The following is a 20,901-nucleotide window of genomic DNA, read 5'->3' as shown; positions in this document are numbered from 1 at the left end:
GTGTTTCAGGTGTTCCTGTTTGTGGCTCCACCCCCCAGTGATGTCTGTGTTTCAGGTGTTCCTGTTTGTGGCTCCACCCCCCAGTGATGTCTGTGTTTCAGGTGTTCCTGTTTGTGGCTCCACCCCCCAGTGATGTCTGTGTTTCAGGTGTTCCTGTTTGTGGCTCCACCCCCCAGTGATGTCTGTGTGACTGCTTAGCTCCCTCATGTTTCCACCAGGTGTGTTCATCTGGTCCGTGTTGTTTTAAACATAAATAAACATGGTCTGGTTCCATGAACGTTATGCATCATCCACCCTGCTTTATTACTGATACATGATATTTCATGTGATTTCACTGGTACTGAATTAAAACTTATGTTACAATGTCAACAAAAATGGAATTTACTACTGATGCAAAATGTACAATAATTGAACTATTTCCCATTTCATTACCCACAATATGACCTGAATACAAAAAAGATCACTTTAATCTAACAAATATTTTCAATCAAAGAAATAAAAAATGTTCAGAGGTGGTTTTCAATTTTTTTTAATCTTCTTTGATTAAAAAATGTTTTTGATTGAAGTGATTTTTTTATTGATAAATAACGACGTTATCTAGAACAGATCATGATCACTGTCTCCCTCTAGTGGTTTTATCATGTTATTACACTTTGGTTTGTGGTAAACAAGAAGGATAAACTTATGTTTCATATGTTTTAATAAAGATTGAATAAAAGTAAGATACACTTCCTGTTGTGTTCTCTTCTCCTGTCAGTCTGTGATATGAGCCTTTATTCACTAAATACTATATATATAATATAAGCTATTTACGTGCTGTAGGTTCATGTAATGATGAATATTCACATTAATGACGCACATTCAATGTGTTTTATCTAAATAACTTACACTAATCTTTAAGCACGTGTCATTTTGAATCTTTCTGCTCAAACTCTTATTTTTGTTGTTTTATTTTGAAACGTCTTCAGTTGCGGAGTGATCTAGTGCAGCCCGGCCCTCCGCTGCGTTAAATAGATCCTTTTCTCTCTATTGGTTCCACTATTTCATTTATTCATCATTTCATGTGAGCAGATTAAACACATCACAACACTAACATGTGAGATTATAACCTGTGTTTTTAAAAAAAAGAGCAGTTTGTAGGAAAATAAAAGCTCAACAGCGCCTCTACAGTACACAGTACATAGTACACACAGTACACAGTGAGGCGGAACAGCAGCAGCTCAGCGGGAAACATGCCGGGAATGATGGACAAAGGCTCCGAATATTTAGGAAAAGGAAGATCAAACGGAACCAAAAGTCCGTCCAACGCGTCCAACGGACATTTATCAGAGGAGAGCGGGAGTGACGACGAGCACGGTGAGAGGGAGGGTAGCCTCGAACACACACACTATCACTTCATATACATCATATATCTGTCATATCTATATTCTATATATCTATATCTGTTGGACAGATGTGGGGATGCGGGTCGGAGCGGATTACCAGGCTCACATCCCGGAGTTCGAACCCGGTGAGAGAGAGAGAGAGAGAGAGAGAGAGAGGCCTCACCCGGGGACCGGGGTAGCCTCGAACACACACACACACACACACACACACACACTAAGTACAGTTTAAAACAATAGAAGGAATGTGAACTAGTGGATGATGTTTTAATAATAATAATAATCAGAAGTTGTTCTTCAAACACTCACTGATCAATACTTTGATGTAGTGTTGTTGCGATATCATATTTTGTTCCGATATCATATTTTGTTCCGATATCATATTTGTTCCGATACCCAGTTGCCGAGTATCTGCCGATACGATATATGCCGATACCGTAGTGTTTAGAAAAAGATATGACCTGTTTTTCTTTTCATTCCTAGAGGTATTGTAGAGGATATTAACTATTGATCCTCCTAGTTGTCAATTATTTTGATATGTTTACGTAATGCCGTCGTGTGTGCTCGTCCCTAGCTAGTTTTGCTCGCTGTGCATGTGCACGTTCCAGTGTTTAAAGAGGGCGAATCACTAACTGTAAACGTGTTTGATTCATATTTGACATTAATTCATCTCGTTATTAGCAGAGAACTTTATCCTATTGTTAGCTATGATTAGCTCGTGCACGCTCTCACACACGTTTAATACGCGTTTCAGGAAAATCCTCCTCTGTACCTTTAAGAGCTGCATACTCACCTAAAATGGTTCAGATTGATTATTTCTGCTTTATTAATTAAAAGTGAATTAAAGAATGAGACGATGAGGATGATTTATTATTAATATCTCATGTTTAAAATGTGATGTATGAGGCTCATTTCATCATGTTCATAACATTCCACACACTTCAGTCTCTAAACAATTATTCCTGAAATATAAATAAATGTAAATGGTCATTTATGTTTCCACATAAAGAAACGTGACCCCTCCCTGAGGAGCAGTGGGGGTTAAAGGACACCCTGAGGGTCCAGCTGAGATTCAAACCAGTGACCCTACGAATTCTAGCCCACTGTCTTTAACCATTGGGGGGTTTATCTATGTCCACCAGATAGGATGTATAGCAGATCTATTTCTATATTCTGAGAGAGTGGGTGGAGCTTATTAATATACCATATTTACCTTTATATGTGATGGAGTTACAGATATATTGGAAGATGAACATGGAAGATAAATAAGGACACACCCCCTCACTATATTATCCATATCTATCAAAGAATTGATCAGATCAGATTAAACATTTACAGTGTGAATCATTGATTAATCACTGAACAATTGATAAAACATTCAGAATAATTTGAGACCAAAGTGTGTGAGACATTAGTAGAAAATAAAATAACTGATGAATGAAATATTTTGTGTTTTCATGTTTAGGTTCCACTAAGTACACAGATAAAGACAGTGGAGGAATGTTAGTGTGGTCCCCACACCACGCCATCGTTGATTCTAAATGTAAGTTATCACTGGTAATAACTTTATATATATATATATAGACCCTTTCCAAAAACTTAGAATATCATGGAAATGTTGTTAAACTTCCATAATTCCATTCAAAAAGTTAAACTTTCATAGATTCAGGGCCCACAATTTAAACGGTTTCAAGTATTTATTTGTTTATTTTTACATAATTTGGGCTTCCAGCTCATAAAACCCATAAAAACAGGAATTAAAAATTAGAATACAGAATTAATCACCATTTACTTTTTAGTTTTTGCAGAAAAAAAGAGGAGAAGAAGGACTGGACTGTTGGTCAGTGGTCCATGGTCCTCTTTTCTGATGAAAGTAAAGTGTGTCTTTTATTCTAAGGGTTTGGTTGAAGAACATGTGAGGAACAGAACCAAAGCTGTTTGAGGTCCAATGTGAAAAATCCAGTCAGTCATGATTTAAGGTGAAAAGTGGCCTTGAATCTATCATCTATGAAAGTTTAACTTTTTGAATAGAATTATGGAAATGAAACAACTTCTCCATGATATTCTATTTTTTTGGAAAGGGTCTGTATACTGTACATGTATAAACAGTGGATATATAAAGTCTACACACCCCAGGTTTTTGTGATGTAAAAAAATAGCACCAAGATAAATAATTTCACATTTTCCATCTTTAATGTGACCTATAACCTGTACAATGCAAGTGAAAAACAAACTGAAACCTTTAAAGGAGAAAAAAGCTAAAGATAATCTGGTTGTATAAACATGTAAACCCTTATAGCGCATTCACACCAAACGCATCAAAAGCAGCAGGTGTACATTCACCATATATGGTGGACGTGCTTCTAGGGTTACGTGTCCAACGCTGGAGTTTGGATTATTGAACTTTTGGGGCCTATCGCAGCGCGTCGACCAATCAGGAGCGTTCCCCGACCGTGACGTATTCAGAATAATGAAAAAAAAACACTAACCGGAGACAGATGGACAGACTCTTCTGCTGGAATAGAGCGTCTGTAGTTGGTGTCCTGGTAGAAGATGAGAGCGCTGATGGAGGTCATCAAACTGGGCACGGGAGAGACAGAAGTAGCGCCGAAAGCGACTCTCGTCCAATCACAGCTCTGGTGAATCCAGAAACGGCGCCGAAACGCAAATAAAGCCAAAGCGCTCTCTGGTTAATGTAGAGCTGATGAACAGGAGTCAGAGGGGGCGTGTTCAGCAAGGACCTCCAAACTTTATTCTCCATCCACCCACACTTCTCTAGAACCTTCTGACATCACAGTGAACACGCTGAGTCACACCTAAATACATCTACCAGAAACACCTTCTCATCACTATGTTCCACCACTTCACATTATGAACGTAACTGATCATAATATCATCTATTGTATGAACAGCAACAGAGAAGCCCCTCCCCTTGACGTGTGTCACACTGAATACACACGTCTGTATTCAATGAGCACAAGCGTCCAACTACACGCGTGAGGCACGATTTTGACGTCCAAAACACGTTTGGTGTGAACGTACAATTAAACTAATACTTTGTCGCAGAACCTTTGGTTTTTATTCCAACACTCAGTGTTTGTGGGTCAGAGTCTATCAGTGTGGAACATCTTGATGAGGTCATATTTACCACTCTTCTTTACTAAACTGATCTAAATGTGACAGATAGTGAGGACATCTCCTGTGTACAGCCCTCTTCAGATCACCACACAGATGTTCAGTAGGATTCAGGTCTGGACTCTGGTTGGTCCATTCCAGAACCTCCATCTGATTGTGGTGAAGCCATTGTTTAGTTGATGCTGTGCTTAGGGTCACTGTGGTGTTGAAAGATAAAGTTCTTCTTCATCTTCAGATTTCTAACAGAAGTCTGAAGGTTTTGTTCCAACACTGTCTGGTATTTAGAACTGTTCATAATTCCCTCCACCCTGACTAAAGCCCCAGTTCCAGCTGAAGAAAAACAGCCCCAAAGCATGATGCTGCCACCACCATGCTTCACTGTAGGTAGGTGTTCTTTTGGTGATGAACAGTGTTGTTTTTGTGCCAAATAAACCTTTTGGAATTATGGCCAAAAAGTTCCACCTTGGTTCCATCAGACCATAACACATTTTCACACATGTGTTTGGGAGATTTTAAATGTGTTTTTACAAAATGAAGCTGGGCTTAGATGTTTTTCTTGGTAAGATAAAGCTTCCATCTTGCCATCCTACCCCATAGACCAGACAAATGAAGAAGATGGAGATTGTTGTCACATGTTCTACACAGACAGTACTTGTCAGAACTTCCTGCAGCTCCTTCAATGTTGCCGTCGGCCTCTTGGCAGCCTCTATGACCACTTTTATTCTTGTCTTGACATCAATGTTGGATGGACGTCTTGTTCTTGGTAAAGTCACTGTTGTGCCATATTTTCTCTACTTGATGATGACTGTCTTCACTGTGTTCTATGTAATATTTAATTCATTAGAAAGTCTTTTGTAGCCTTCACCTGACTTCTGCCTCCTTTGACCCAACTTCCTTCGCTAGCTGTGATGATGTTGACTCTTTTATGGCTAACTTTAATAATCACTGCCTGACTCTGTTAGACACAGTAGCACCAGCTAAAAACGTTGTTAGCACTCATAAAAAACCTTGTCCATGGATGAATGAAACCATTTTTAACTTCAAAAGAAGCTGTCGGAAAGTGGAACGGTTGTGGAAAACAACTAAACTGGAAGTGCATCGACTCCATCTTAAGGAAAAGATAATGGAGCTAAATGAAATAATAAAGCGCGCCCGCTCTACTTATTTCACTAACCTTGTTCTACAAAATAAGAGAAACCCCAGAGTCTTGTTCAACACTATTGAACATCTTGTTACACCCCCACCGTCCCATGTCCCTGTACACACAAGGGATGATTGTAACATGTTTTTAAACTTCTTTGTAAATAAAGTAGAAGATATTAGGGCCAGTATCACGACTCCTTTGGTCAGCTTGTGCACTTCTGTAGCTCCCGTCAGCACATGGTCCTCCTTCTCTCCTGTCAGCCTACAGGATATTCAGGATCTAGTGAGAAAAATGAAACCCACATCGAGCCCTGTGGATATTATTCCAACCTCACTGCTTTTAAATGTTTTTGATGAAGTCGGTCCATGGTTGGTGAAACTGATCAACCTTTCACTTAAATCCGGCACAGTCCCCAGCTACTTTAAACACGCCCTAGTAAATCCCATTCTCAAAAAGCCTAATCTTGATCCAGGTCAGCCTATAAACTACCGGCCCATATCTAAGCTTCCCTTCATGTCAAAAATGATGGAAAAAGTGGTAGCCAAGCAGCTAACATCAATCATGGAAGATAATGATCTTTATGATAAATATCAATCTGGTTTTAGGTCGATCCACTCCACTGAAACTGCCCTTGTGAAGGTTTCCAGTGACGTGATGATGGCTGCTGATTCTGGTCGCTATACAGTTTTAACTTTATTGGATTTAACATCTGCTTTCGACACCGTAGATCACAACACACTGATCCATCGTCTCAAATCAGAAATGGGGTTTTCCGGTGCTGTACTACAGTGGTTTGCCTCGTATATAAATGGTAGAACTTTTAATGTGGCTTTTAATGATGTAATGTCCAATGTGTCCACCCTGTCATGTGGAGTACCCCAGGGCTCTGTTCTGGGGCCTGTTTTGTTTTTATTGTACCTGATGCCTCTTGGTCGGTTGATCCGTGGTTTTAAAAATGTTTCTTATCATTTTTATGCTGATGATATCCAGTTATACTGCTCTTTTAATGACTCAGAGTTTCACTTTTTACCTGAGTTCTTGGACTGTATCTCATGCATCAAAAACTGGTTTTCATCAAACTACCTCCAGATAAACCCCAACAAAACAGAAACTCTGATCATCGCCCCTGATAAAAAGATCCCACTTATTAAGAACTCTCTCGGTGATTTGGGTTCATCAGTGAAATCCAGCATCAGAAATCTTGGGGTTGTGTTTAACCAATCGATGTCTTTGGAGGGCCACTGTCGTCAACTGACTAAAAACTGTTTTTACCATCTGAGAAATATCTCAGAAGTGAGGCATCTACTGTCCAAACCTGATCTGGAACTGGTCATCCATGCTTTTATTTCGTCCCGCATTGACTACTGTAACTCAGTTTTTACCTGTTTTAATAAGTCGACCCTGTGTAAACTCCAAATGGTCCAAAATGCTGCTGCCAGACTTTTGACCGGTACGTCCAGAACATCACACATTACCCCGATACTTTCCTCCCTGCACTGGCTCCCTGTCAATTTCCGGATTGAATATAAAATACTGGTTCTAACATTCCGGGCTTTGCATGGCCAGGCTCCTCTATACATTTCAGACATGTTGTGTCCCTACACTTCAGGACGCAGCCTTCGATCCTCAGGTCAGGGTCTACTAAGGTTCCCAAAAACTAAATTTAAAACCAGAGGAGACCTGGCGTTCCAGGCTGCAGCCCCCAGACTCTGGAATGGTCTGCCCCAGTCTCTCTGGGAGATGAACTGCGTGGACACTTTTAAAAAACATTTGAAGACTTCGCTTTTCAAAAAAGCTTTTAGTTAACAAGATTTTATTTTTAATTTTTACTGCCCTTTTATGATGCTACACATGTGATGTAAATGTATGTTTATTGTTTCTGTGTACAGCACTTTGTGATTTTATCTGCGAAAAGCGCTTTATAAATAAAATAAAAAAATAAATACTTACTTATATCTTTGAACAATGAGATCCTCTGATGCTTTAGAAGTTCTCTGAGGACCATGGATTGTTCTAGAAGATGTAGCTACAAAAATGTGAGGAAAAGCTTCTAGAACATCTGAACTTTATTTGTGGTTAATCAGAGACACTTTAAATGGTGACAGGTGTGTGCTGACTCCATTTAACATGAGTTTGAATGTGATTGGTTAAATCTGAACACAGCCCCGCCCCCAGTTATAATAGGGTGTGAACACTTAAAGGGAACATATCATGGTTTTAAATCCTTCATTTTTACATATAAATCATACAGTTGTGGTCTATATAAAGCAGAACTGCAATGCTTGGGTCTGAATTCCTCATTATTATAGCTCCACCCCTTTTCTGATGTGCTTCTGAGAGCAACTCGTTTTGGTGCTGTCTCTTTAAATGCAAATGAGACACTCCATACCCCGCCCCCTCTTCAGGTGACACTCTGTTCAACTCCACCCTGTTCGGCCATTTTTGTAGTTTCATAATAGAGATATGATTATGTAGCGGCGCATAAAATGTTTATTCACACGTTATTTACAAAATGTCAACAACGTTAGACTTGTCCATCCAGCCTTACATGTTCCAGCCAGAGTCTGACCCAGTGGAGCGAGATGAAAATGAAGATGATGAACCTGCAGAACCCTAATAAGTGAGCTAACGCTAGCCCCAAGCTAACGTCACGAAATGCATTTTAATACAGTCTTTTCTGAGACAAAAACGTCAAAATGAAATGACTAATGAAAACTTTAGACTTAAATTAAATCACGTAGGCCATATCATCAAGGATCTAAAACGAGCACACAGCGCTAACATATGAAGACGGTGCAACTGCTAATGCTAACAAAACAATGACAGGGACGTCTTATCATCACTTTTTAGCGTTATTTACAGCTTACCGAAGTGCTCTGTTCATCGTCTCCAAAGATAGAAGGAATTGAACCCTCAATCAGACAAAGTCTTTCTGTAAATCCTTCTTTATACTGGTGGAGGTTGATGAAGCAGTCATCATTGAAGTGCTTCACACACACTAAAATGACCTTATCCACAGATGTGGTACATTTCTATAAAAAATAAAACTCAACCAGACACTTTGAAAAGGTTCTGATGCTGGGAGACGTTGTAATGAAGCGTGTGGGTTACTACATCCAACAACCCAACATTTTGACTTATCCTCTCGTAACTTCTGCATCCTGGAGCTTGGACTACAAAATAAAAGCCAGAAATAAAAATGGTGGATTGCTCAAAGTGTTGGACCTGGAGTTGATGAACTAATTTGGCAGTTCTGCTGCAAATACTGTGATGTGATAGTTCAAAAAACGTAATAGAGAATAGAAAAATCTAAACAGATTGAAAAATATGAGCAAAACAGAATATAAAGATATCTACGGAGCACCTGAAGAGACTAATTTAAACTTTTCTGTACTTCTAAACACTATAAATATACAACAAAATACATTTAAGGGCTAAAAAAGTGGATTTAACATCATATGTCCCCTTTAATCAACCTCATTGTCCCAGTTTTTATTTTTTCACCTCCTTTAAATGTTTCAGTTTGTTTTTAATATCATTGTACAGGTTATTGGTCACATTAAAGGTGGAAAAAGTTGTGAAATTATTTATTCTGGTGTCATTTTTTTACATCACAAAAACTTGGCATTTGAACAGAAGTGTGTAGAGTTTATATAAACACTGTTTATATATGTACTATAATATATACATATATAATAACCCTATCACACACACATCTACACACACACACTACTGTGGTCCCCACACCACGCCATTGTTGATTCTAATTGTAAGTTATCACTGGTAATAACCTATAATATATATGTATACTGTATATATGTGTGTGGTTATTGTTTTTTGGGTCGTGACCTCATGTTGATCACCAACGTCTTGTGACCTCATTAATGTTTAAATTAGTTTTTGATCATGTTTGTGATGTAGTGATGAGATGCAGCTCACATACAGTCATGGCCAAAAATATTGGTACATCTGTCAGATATTGAACCACTTCTCCCAGAAAATAGTTGAAATTACAAATACATTGATATTCACATGTTTATTTCTTTTGTTTGCATTGGAACAACATAAAAAAACAGGAAAAAAGTCGAATCTGATATCATTCTACACAGAACTCCAAAAAGCTCTACTTTGGTCTCATCTGTCCACAGGACGTTCTCCTAGAAGGATTTTGGCTTCTTCAGGTAAGTTTTGGCAAACTCCAGTTTGGCTTTTTGGTAAAGAACATCATTGTAATGTTTACAGAAAACAAAATGACGCCTTCAAAGAAAAGAACACGGTCCCTACGGTCAAACACTGATGTTTTGGGGTTGCTTTGCTGCTTCTGGCACCGGATGCCTTGACTGTGTGCATGGCATCGTGAAATCTCAACCAAAGACTTTTGGGGCACAATGTAAGGCCCAGTTCAGAAAGCTGGGTCTCTGTCAGAGGTCACGGGTCCTCCAGCAGAACAATGACCCAAAGCACACTTCAAAAAGCATCCAGAAATATCTTCAGACAAAGCACTGGAGTGTTGTGAAGTGTCCAGTCATGAGTCCAGATCTAAATCCCATAGAACACCTGTGGAGAGATCTCAGAACAGCTGATGGGAGAAGACACCCTTCAAACCTAAGGAACCTGGAGCAGTGGTCCAAAACTCCAGTAGAGAGGTGGAAGAAACTCATTGATGTTTACAGAAAGCCATTAATAACAGCTGTTTCTTCCAAAGGTGTGCTACCAGATATTAAGTTGAGGGTGCCAATCATTTTGTCCTTTTGTCATTTTTTTGTGTGTTTTAATGCAAACAGAAATAAACATGTGAATATCAATGTATTTGTCATTTCAACAATATTCTGGGAGAAGTGGTTCATTATCTGACAGAAGTGCAGGGGTACCAATATTTTAGACCATGACTGTAGTTTTATACTCTATTTTTTAACTACACTTATATTTGAGGAATTAAAAATATAGTTGTTTGAGAATGTGCATGGTGTTTGAATTTGAAAAGCAATAACTACTAGACTTTCAGGTGACCACATTTAAATTCTGGGCGACCCCACATGGGGTCACGATCTGAAGGTTGAAAAATACTGGGTTAGCGTGTGTAATTAGCATGTGGAGTTAATGTGTGTTTCCTCTACAGTAGATGAATACATCGCCATCGCCAAAGAAAAGCACGGATACAACGTGGAGCAGGTGTGTGTAATGTGTATAATATACGTATATTATACACATATACGTATATGTGTGTAATGTGTGTGTGTGTAGGCCCTAGGAATGCTGTTCTGGCACAAACACCACATAGAGAAGTCTCTGGCTGATCTTCCTAACTTTACTCCATTTCCTGATGAGTGGACGGTGGAGGACAAGGTTCTGTTTGAACAGGCGTTCAGTTTCCACGGGAAGAGTTTCCACCGCATCCAACAGATGGTACGTAATCAATGATTAATAATCACAACCCACACGCTCAGCAATGTAATCAATAAAAGCACAAACAACAGAACTTGAACTAAATAATTAAAGCTTGATTATTATAAAGTCAGTCATAACGTCTATATTACCACTGTATTTAAGATGTGAAAACTTTTCTTATGTTTTTATTTTATATGTTTTTATTGTGTAACTTTTTATGTTGATAAAGAAATGTGCAGTTTATTTTAATTTGAGTTTATGCTGTTTGTAAGAAAGATGTAATAATAAAATATATTAGTTAAAGGAATAAGAATCTGTATTTTTCTTTAAAATCTGATCTCTATGTTTTTAAATTATAACGATTTAATGTGTGTGTGTGTGTGTGTGTGTCTGTGTGTGTGTCTGTGTGTGTGTCTGTGTGTGTGTGTCTGTGTGTGTGTGTGTCTGTGTGTGTCTGTGTGTGTGTGTCTGTGTGTGTGTCTGTGTGTGTGTGTCTGTGTGTGTGTGTGTGTGTCTGTGTGTGTGTCTGTGTGTCTGTGTGTGTGTGTGTGTGTGTGTGTGTCCAGCTACCAGATAAGTCCATCTCCAGTCTGGTAAAGTATTATTACTCATGGAAGAAAACTCGCTCCAGAACCAGTTTGATGGACAGACAGGCTCGGAAACTGGTTACTAGGAGCAACCAGGACGACAGGTACTTTATTTATTTATATATTTACATATGACAGGTACTTTATTTATATATTTATTTATTTATACTGTACCTGTAAAAACAAGAAAGGTGTGTGTGTGTGTGGCCCGAATATCCCCCCGACGCGGTATCTGTTGGACCTGAAACTTTGTCAAAGGCTTCCAAATACCCGAGTGTGTGCATCTGTTATTTTGGGTTAATTTGGTCATTTCAAAACATTTATTTTAATTATTTTTCACGCGGATGGCACATTTATGTTCACCCAGAAGGAAACCTATTCAGCTTTTGACCTCAGTATGATGGGGCGCTAGTGCACCATCGATATCTATTTCACTGCACAGCTCCTCCGGTATGTGCCAGAGCCAATCACAGTGGCAAGCTAGAGTCATGTGTGCGGCCAGAGCCAATCGGTGAAGACCTGGAGTAGCACCAGACCTGTGCAGGCACACGAATGAGAGAGGAAGATGGTTTAAGGCTTTTTCACAAGTTTTGAGCTTCTGTGGTCTTCTCTTTTGAGGAAACATACTTTTTGACTGTTCCTTATTTGGTGATTACTTTTCAAAATGTTTGTTTGATCGTTCGCTGTTTAGACCGGACGGACAGGACCCGGAAGTTATTGACATGGCTGTGTTGAAAGCAAACATCAAATTTCTCAACACTTGATATTTTCACCATGTGCTATATAAGCAGTGACGTGTCGTGACCACTAGGGTTGGGTAGGCACGTTGCAAATGGAGACCACTAATGACAATTTCATATGTTTCTGCTGGCAAGTGTTAATTCAATTCAACTTTATTTGTATAGCGCAATTTACAACAAAGTCATCTCAATGCGCTTATCAAAATATAAAATTCATAATAAGAAAGAAAAAACCCAACAAGATCCACATGAACAAGTATTTATCATCTAACAAAATCAACATCATAAACACCATTAAAGAAACATAAACATTATTTAATATAGTCTCCATACTCTCCAACAACATATATCTCATGACACGACAGCACATCTGTTGTTTGTGTTGGAAACACAGAAACATGGAGAAAATAACAACAACAACAACTCAGAACATCCTCAGTGAGGAGCATCCACAAAGTCAATCCTTCCTTTTGTTCCATTCACTGTAGAAAGTACCAACAATGTTCTGACCTTAGCTTTGCTGAAGGTCTGGTAGCTCAGGTGTTGGTCTCCATCTTTTAAAAGATGTTGTTTTTCCTCAAAACAAAGTTTATCGTCTTTAGCGCTGTTATCCTGACTGTAGTGTTATCCCGCCCACTAGCTAGAGAACGTAGCAGCAGCGGGCGGTCACATGATATCAATTCACTAATGCACTGTGAACTTAGGTATAGCATTTAGCATAGCGCGGTTACGTAAATGGTTTTCATCTTGGGGACCTGACTGAGCATGTGCAAACACATAAAAACACACAATGAGAACAGAGGCAGAGCAGCAATGTGCTTTTGCGAGGGGGCGTGGCCTCCTCCTGCCTTACAGCGTAGTGAGACTGTGCAGCTGTTCCAGGAAATAGTGATGTTTAGTAATTTGGGCTATGAAACGCACACAATGCTGACACTTTCAAACTTATAGGTACTGTAGGCTATTGGAAATGGAAAAATAAACAATTAATAATGATATTATTATTAAAACAAATAATCAAAATATCAATAGGGTAGGCACTGCCTACCTTGCCTACCCTGACTGCACGTCACTGGATATAACCAAACGTGCACCTTGGATGTAGATGCTAAACGCACTCAGAGCCGTTTAGAGAGAGATTTGCAACAATGGAAGAGTTCCAGTTTCAAATAGTTCCCGCGTGTTTGTTTTTTATTTTTTCTACACACGCATTTCAACAACCTGTGACGTAGGGTTAGGGTTCGAGTGCGCGCGGCTGATGCGCGTGCGTGCGTGCGTGTGTGTGTGAGTGAGAGAGAACCCACGTAGGAGATGGAGAGAGTCCCACACATGTATCTAGTCTCACACACACACACCTCAAAACACGTCCTCGCCACACACAAGGTATTTATAATAAAAATATACTAAATGAGTAAAATAAAACAAAAAACTGAACAATATTTATACAAAAACACACAAAATGACTCCAAAAGACATATATTACAGAAAAATACACCAAACAAAAAATATATAAAAAGGAGTAAAACAAACAAACAAACAAATTTATCATATTCATGTCTCATAGAATTAAACCAGATAAATCACACACACTATTTTATTTTACACCCATAAATAAACCCTTAATAACACTACAGAGTACAGTATGTACACCTCTATGTACATACAACCTTCAAACACACACTCATTTGGCCATAACTGACAACTCTACTTAAGCTCCTCCCACTATATGAATACATACTTCAGACGGGCACTGAACTGGTATATCTACTGTGAACACACTACATACTCATTTAGACGTCAGACTTGGTATGAGTAGTAGGTTAGTATCAATACTATGTTAGGATGACATCATCAACACAGCGTATTGGTCAGAACAATGGTTAAAGGTCAGAGTTCCCAGAATGCAGTGCAGGGCAACCCTTGACCCTAAAGTCTAATCAACTGATGAAAGACAAAGTGTCATAAAGTGTTGATGCAGCTCTAATGAATCCAGCTTGCTGTGATTAGGCTCCTCCTCCTCTTGTGTGAGATACAACCCGACTTCATCCTGATCTGATGTTAAATGTTATGTTTTCAGATGTTGAGCTTCCTGTAAAAACAAAGTTTTATTTCAATGGTTTTACTGGTTCATCATGGGATGAATGGTATAAAACTCATGATGCCCTGAGCACTACCAGAACATTGTTGAGGAAGTGGTTCAGATCCACTTCCTGTTGCTTTTTGTGAACAAACCAATCAAATGTAAACCTTTGTTCTCATAGTGATGAGGAGATGGAGGAGGCCAATCCCATAGAAGCAAACGACAGTGATTACGACCCCAACAAGGAAGCTAAGAAAGAGGTAATTATAGCATTAGCGTTAGCATGGAGCTAATGAAGCAGTGTGAGGTAGCGTTAGCGTGCAGCTAATGTAGCAGCTCAGCATGTAGCTAATGAAGGAGTGTGAGCCAGCGTTAGCATGGAGCTAACGAAGCAGTGTGAGTTAGCATTATCATGTAGCTAGTGAAGTGGTGTGAGTTAGCATTAGCATGTAGCTAATCAAACAGCTGTAGTGTGAGTTAGCACGTAGCTAATAAAATGGTTTAATTTAGCATGTTGCTAATGAAGCAGCTGCAGTTTGTTAGCATGTAGTTAATCAAGCGGTGTGGGTTAGTGTTAGTATGTAGCATATTAAGCGGTGTGAGTTAGCATGTAGCTCATGAAACAATGTGCGTTAGCTTGTAACTAATACGGCGTTGTGAGCTAACATGTAGCTAATGAAGCAGTGTATGTTAGCGTTAGCACGTAGCTAATAAAACGGTTTAAGGTAGCATGTCGCTAATGAAGCAGCTGCAGTTTGTTAGCATGAGCATGTAGCTAATGAAGCAGTGTGAGTCAGCATTAGCATGTAGCTAATGAAGCTGTGTGAGTGAGCATTAGCATGTAGTTAATGAAGCGGTGTGGATTAGTGTTAGCATGTAGCATATTAAGCGGTGTGGGTTAGTGTTAGCTTGTAGCATATTAAACGGTGTGAGTTAGCATGTAGCTCATGAAACAATGTGCGTTAGCTTGTAACTAATACAGCGTTGTGAGCTAACATGTAGCTAACGAAGCAGTGTCTGTTAGCGTTAGCATGTAGCTAATGAAACAGTGTGGGTTAGCATGTAGCTAATGAAGCTGTGTGAATTAGCATTAACATCTAGCTGATGAAGCAAGATCAGTTAGTCTTAGCATGTAGCTAATGAAGCGATGTCAGTTAGTGTTAGCATGTAGCTAATGGAGCAGTGTGAGTTAGCGTTAGCGTGGAGCTAATCAAGCAGTGAGTTGGCATGGAGCTAATGAAGCAGTGTGAGACAGCGTTAGCATGTAGCTCATTAAGTGGTGTGAGTTAGCGTTGGCATGTAGCTAATGAATGACGCAGTTAGCATGTAGCTAATGAAGCAGTGCGGGTTAGCGTTAGCATGTAGGTAATGAAGCTGTGTGAGTTAGCGTTTGCATGTAGCTAATGAAGCGGTGTGATCAGAACCAGGTGGAGCCCCCTATCCCAGGTTCTAAGGTGGCTCTGGGTCGGAGGGAGAACCAGACCCTCCAGCATCGCCACCACCAGCGCTCACGATGCCGTCCTCCTAAAGGAATGTACCTGACCCAGGAGGATGTGGTGGCCGTGTCCTGCAGCTCCTCTGCCGCCAACACTCTCCTCCGTCAGCTGGACATGGAGCTGGTGTCCCTGAAGAGGCAGGTACGAGGTGCTGGTCCACTACATGGTAACTAGTCCACATGATGCTGGTAGAAATACATGTTCTCTGGTTCAGGTCCAGAACGCCAAGCAGACCAACAGTGGACTGAAGCACCTGCTGGACTCTGGACTGGAGGAGTTCAAACTGCCTGAGGTACCTTCACTCTGATGCTCCTCATGATGCTCCTCTTGAAGCTCCTCATGATGCTCCTAACACTCTGCTCTCTCTCCAGACCAACCAGAAGGTGAACGCTCGCTGGACCACAGATGAGCAGCTGCTAGCTGTTCAAGGTGAGCTTCTTCTTCTTCATCTTCAAGGAAAGCCACACCCCCAACACAGGAAACTCATTGTTCTGCTACAACCCAGAGGTCATGACCTTTGGTCAGGATCACAACCAAACATTGTTAGATTAGATTAGATTAGATTAGAATAAATGATTAGATGAGGGTTAGATAGATATGGTTAACCCTAACCCATAGTTAGATATATATAGATAGATTAACTCTGTGATAAATCTTTTATAGATTTACAGTCTCCTTAAAAAGTATTAGAACAACAAAGTCAATTCCTTTTGTTTTTGTTGTAAACTGAAGATATTTGGGTTTCAGATCAAAACATAAATATGAGACAAAAGTTCAGAATTCCAGCCTTTATTTCATGGTATTTACATCTAGACGTGTTCAACAACTCAGGACAGATCGCCTTTTGTTTGACCACACCCACTTTTCAAGTGAGCAAAAGTTTTTGAACAGACAATATTAAATGAACTTAAAGTGAATAACATTTAATATTTGGTGACATAACCTTTACTTACAATAAATGCATCAAACCAGTGACACATTGACTTCACCAGACTGTTGCATTCTTCATGTGAAATTCTTTTCCAGACCTTTTACTGCAGCTTCTTTAACTTCTTCTTTGTTTCTGGAGGTTCCTCCTCTTCAGGAGCTAAGATGTTCTATTGGGTGAAGGTCCAGTGATTGACTTGGTCAGCCTAAGACCTTCTACTTTCCCCTTTGATGAAGTCCTACGTTGTCTTGTTGATGAAGCTCTGTACCATAACTTGTTTCCAGGCGTAAGGAAATACGGGAAAGACTTCCAGGCGATTGCAGACGTGATCGGGAACAAAACCGTGGGCCAGGTCAAGAACTTCTTTGTGAATTACCGACGGCGTTTCAACCTAGAGGAGGTGCTTCAGGAGTGGGAGGCGGAGCAAGGAACTCAGGGTTCAAACGGTGATGGAACCCACTCTGGAGAGGAGGGGAAGAGCTCCACCCCCCCCTCAGGAAAGAGCACTGATGAAGAGGATGAAGAGGTGAGAGGATGATGATGATGATAGCGTTCTGCTTCATGATCACATGACCTTTATTCAGAGTTACACATTTATAAATATATTTATTAGGTTTTAACACATTAAACAGACATTTGGCTCATAGATTATATTAAACATTCAAACTCATTCACATCATACAAACACACAGAATATACAGTATATAATATATATATATATATATATATATGTGTGTTAGCTAACAATCAGCTTTGGCTGACAGTCAGCATCAGCTAACAGCGTTAGTATCATTCAGCGTTAGCTAACAGTCAGCGTTAGCTAACAATAAGCGTTAGCTATCATTCAGAGTTGGCTAAGTCAGTGTTAGCTAACATTCAGAGTTTGCTAACAATCAACGTTAGCTAACAGTCAGAGTTAGCTAACAGCTTTAGTTATCATTCAGAGTTACCTAACAGTAAGCATTAGCTAATGTTCAGCATTAGCTAACGTTCAGCGTTAGCTAACATTCAGGGTTAGCTAACATTCAGAGTTAGCTAACATTCAGAGTTAGCTAACATTCAGAGTTAGCTAACATTCAGAGTTAGCTAACATTCAGAGTTAGCTAACAGTCAGCGTTAGCTAACAGTCAGTTAGCTAACAGCCAGCATTAGCTATGATTCAGAGTTAGCTAACAGTCAGCGTTAGCTATCAGTCAGAGTTAGCAAACGTTCAGCGTTAGCTAACATTCAGGGTTAGCTAACATTCAGGGTTGGCTAACATTCAGGGTTAGCTAATAGTCAGAGTTAGCTAATAGTCAGAGTTAGCTAATAGTCAGAGATAGCTAACAGCTTTAGTTATCATTCAGAGTTACCTAACAGTAAGCATTAGCTAACGTTCAGCATTAGCTAACATTCAGAGTTAGCTAACATTCAGAGTTAGCTAACATTCAGAGTTAGCTAACATTCAGAGTTAGCGAACAGTCAGAGTTAGCGAACAGTCAGAGTTAGCTAACAGTCAGAGTTAGCTAACAGTCAGAGTTAGCTAACAGTCAGAGTTAGCTAACAGTCAGAGTTGGCTAACAGTCAGAGTTGGCTAACAGTCAGAGTTGGCTAACAGTCAGAGTTAGCTATCATTCAGAGTTGGCTAAGTTAGCGTTAGCTAACGTTCAGAATTTACTAACAATCAGCGTTTGCTAACAGTCAGTTAGCTAACAGTCAGAGTTAGCTAGCAATAAGTGTTAGCTATCATTCAGAGTTGGTTAAGTCAGTGTTAGCTAACATTCAGAGTTTGCTAACAATCAGCGTTAGCTAACATTCAAAGTTAGATAACGTTCAGCGTTAGCTAACAGTCAGTTAGCTAACAGCCAGCATTAGCTATGATTCAGAGTTAGCTAACAGTCAGCGTTAGCTATCAGTCAGAGTTAGCAAACGTTCAGCGTTAGCTAACATTCAGGGTTAGCTAACATTCAGGGTTAGCTAACATTCAGAGTTAGATAACATTCAGAGTTAGCTAACAGTCAGAGTTAGCTAATAGTCAGAGTTAGCTAATAGTCAGAGTTAGCTAACAGCCAGAGTTAGCTATTAGTCAGAGTTAGCAAACGTTCAGCGTTAGCTAACAGTCAGAGCTAGCTAACAGTCAGAGCTAGCTAACAGTCAGAGCTGGCTAACAGTCAGAGTTGGCTAACGGAGCTGTTGAGTCATGTTAGTGTTGTAGTTCCTTCTTTCGCCACTGGTGGTGCTGTTCAAATCTCAGATGGTCAAAGTGCTGAGTCATTAAATGAGAACATGTGTTGATTAATGACTCAGGTCACCTGTTGTTAACTGCTGACCTCTTAACTAACTCCGCCCCTTCCTGTCTTCAGGGTCAGATGACCTCTGGTGCTTCTCCTGCTCCATCCTCGTCTTCATCAGCTCAGGCTCCGTTGGCGTCATCTTCCTCTTCTTCATCCCTTCATCAGCCCCCCCCACTGCTCCGCCCTTCCCTTCCAGCCACGCCCTCTTTGCATCGTCAGCCTCCCCCCCTCCAACAGCAGGCTCGCTTCCTGCAGCCCCGCCCCAACCTGCAGCAGCCCCCGCCCCTCATCCGCCCCTCCAATCCCCTCCCCCCACGCCTTAACCCCCGCCCCTCTGCACCCGTCAGGCTGGGAGGGAACAGCCAATCAGACACAGCCCCCCCCTCCTCTCTACATTAACATCCCACACTCCTCCCTTTTCTCTCTACATTAACATCAGACTCCTCCCCCTCCTTATTTTTAGTTTCTAGTTTTGCTGATCTTCATCATCCTATCATGAAGGTTCGTGTTTGTTCCTCATGCTTCACTACACGTGTCCACAGAACCAGGATCCTGTTCCTGGTTTTTACTTAAGTTACAAACCTTCTCTGAATGTGGGAGGAGTCAGATCATTGTTGGTTCTAAATCTGAAATGTTATTCTCCTCTTCATCATCATCATCTTCTATTGTTTCGACAGGTGATGATTGAGATGTTCCTCATGCTGCAGTAGATGCTGTAAATATTAGTGTTCTGTAAACACGTTAAACATGCTTTAAATCTCAGTGACGCAAGTTTCACGTCTTTATTTAAAGTTTATTTGATGATCTCATGTTGTCATATGTAATAAAATGTTTCCTGTTAACCTTTGTGTTTTTTTATTCTCACACTGGAGGTGCAGTTTGCATGTTCTCCTCAGTTTTACTAATGTCAAATGTACTCCATCACTGGCCACGCCCAGGAAGAACTAAGATGTGAGTGGTTGGCAGAGATGTGTGTAGATATTAAAAAAGACACAAAGTAGACGCTGTCCACTACAATCATTTATCACTGACTTTGTTCATTTATCACTCATGGATTTATTCATTTTGGTTCTGAACCCTGTCTGAGTGTGAGCTACATGTTAGCATTGAGGTGCTAGCTGCTATATGTTAGGGTTGAGGTGTTAGCTGCTACATGCTAGCATTGAGGTGTTAGCTGCTACGTGTTTGCATTGAGGTGCTAGCTGTTACATGTTAGCATTGAGGTGTTAACTGCTACATGTTAGCATTGAGGTGCTAGCTGCTACATGTTCGGGTTGAGGTGTTAGCTGCTACATGTTAGCATTGAGGTGCTAGCTGCTACATGTTAGGGTTGAGGTGTTAGTTGTTACATGTTAGCATTGAGGTGTTAGCAGCTACATGTTAGCATTGAGGTGCTAGCTGCTACATGTTAGTGTTGAGGTGCTAGCTGCTACATGTTTGGGTTGAGGTGTTAGCTGCTACATGTTAGTTTTGAGGTGTTAGCTGCTACATGTTAGCATTGAGGTGTTAGCTGCTACATGTTAGCATTGAGGAGTTAGTTGCTACATGTTAGCATTGAGGTGTTAGCTGCTACATGTTAGCATTGAGGAGTTAGTTGCTACATGTTGCATTGAGGTGTTAGCTGCTACATGTTTGCATTGAAGTGCTTGCTGCTACATGTTAGCATTGAGGTGTTAGCTGCTACATGTTAGCATTGAGGTGCTAGCTGCTACATGTTAGGGTTGAGGTGTTTGCTGCTACATGTTAGCATT

General features: G+C 40.2%; 1 protein-coding gene across 3 annotated transcripts; it reads left to right on the top strand.

Moving 5' to 3' along the window:
- The first annotated feature begins 1,156 nt into the window (after positions 1 to 1,156).
- rcor3 (REST corepressor 3) lies at positions 1,157 to 19,912 on the top strand. 3 transcript variants are annotated; one of them, XM_028455138.1, is made up of 12 exons: positions 1,161 to 1,356; positions 1,454 to 1,510; positions 2,848 to 2,925; positions 10,781 to 10,833; positions 10,906 to 11,067; positions 11,616 to 11,740; positions 14,635 to 14,713; positions 15,875 to 16,090; positions 16,164 to 16,241; positions 16,321 to 16,378; positions 17,162 to 17,403; positions 19,220 to 19,912. In XM_028455138.1, the coding sequence occupies exons 1-12, from the start codon at positions 1,233 to 1,235 to the stop codon at positions 19,547 to 19,549; spliced, it is 1,602 nt and encodes a 533-aa protein (XP_028310939.1). In that variant the 5' UTR covers positions 1,161 to 1,232; the 3' UTR covers positions 19,550 to 19,912. The 3 variants fall into 3 exon arrangements, with proteins under 3 accessions (XP_028310948.1, XP_028310939.1, XP_028310957.1); XM_028455147.1 differs by lacking the exon at positions 1,454 to 1,510 and having other exon boundaries at positions 1,157 to 1,356; XM_028455156.1 differs by lacking the exons at positions 1,161 to 1,356; positions 1,454 to 1,510 and adding an exon at positions 9,810 to 9,842 and having other exon boundaries at positions 2,885 to 2,925.
- The last annotated feature ends 989 nt before the right edge of the window (positions 19,913 to 20,901 follow it).

The sequence above is a fragment of the Gouania willdenowi genome, chromosome 1 (genome assembly GCF_900634775.1).
Source record: "Gouania willdenowi chromosome 1, fGouWil2.1, whole genome shotgun sequence".
Lineage (NCBI taxonomy): Eukaryota > Metazoa > Chordata > Actinopteri > Blenniiformes > Gobiesocidae > Gouania > Gouania willdenowi.
Note: the sequence above shows the minus strand (reverse complement) of the source record. Positions and strands in the feature narration are given on the sequence as shown.

What these genes read in the sequence shown, in the direction of transcription:
- rcor3 (XM_028455138.1), top strand. Translation starts at nt 1,233, where the DNA reads ATGCCGGGAATGATGGACAAAGGCTCCGAATATTTAGGAAAAGGAAGA. An exon ending in ACGGATACAACGTGGAGCAG is followed by an intron (nt 10,834 to 10,905) that starts GTGTGTGTAATG and finishes GTGTGTGTGTAG; the next exon opens with GCCCTAGGAATGCTGTTCTG. An exon ending in TGGTGTCCCTGAAGAGGCAG is followed by an intron (nt 16,091 to 16,163) that starts GTACGAGGTGCT and finishes TCTCTGGTTCAG; the next exon opens with GTCCAGAACGCCAAGCAGAC.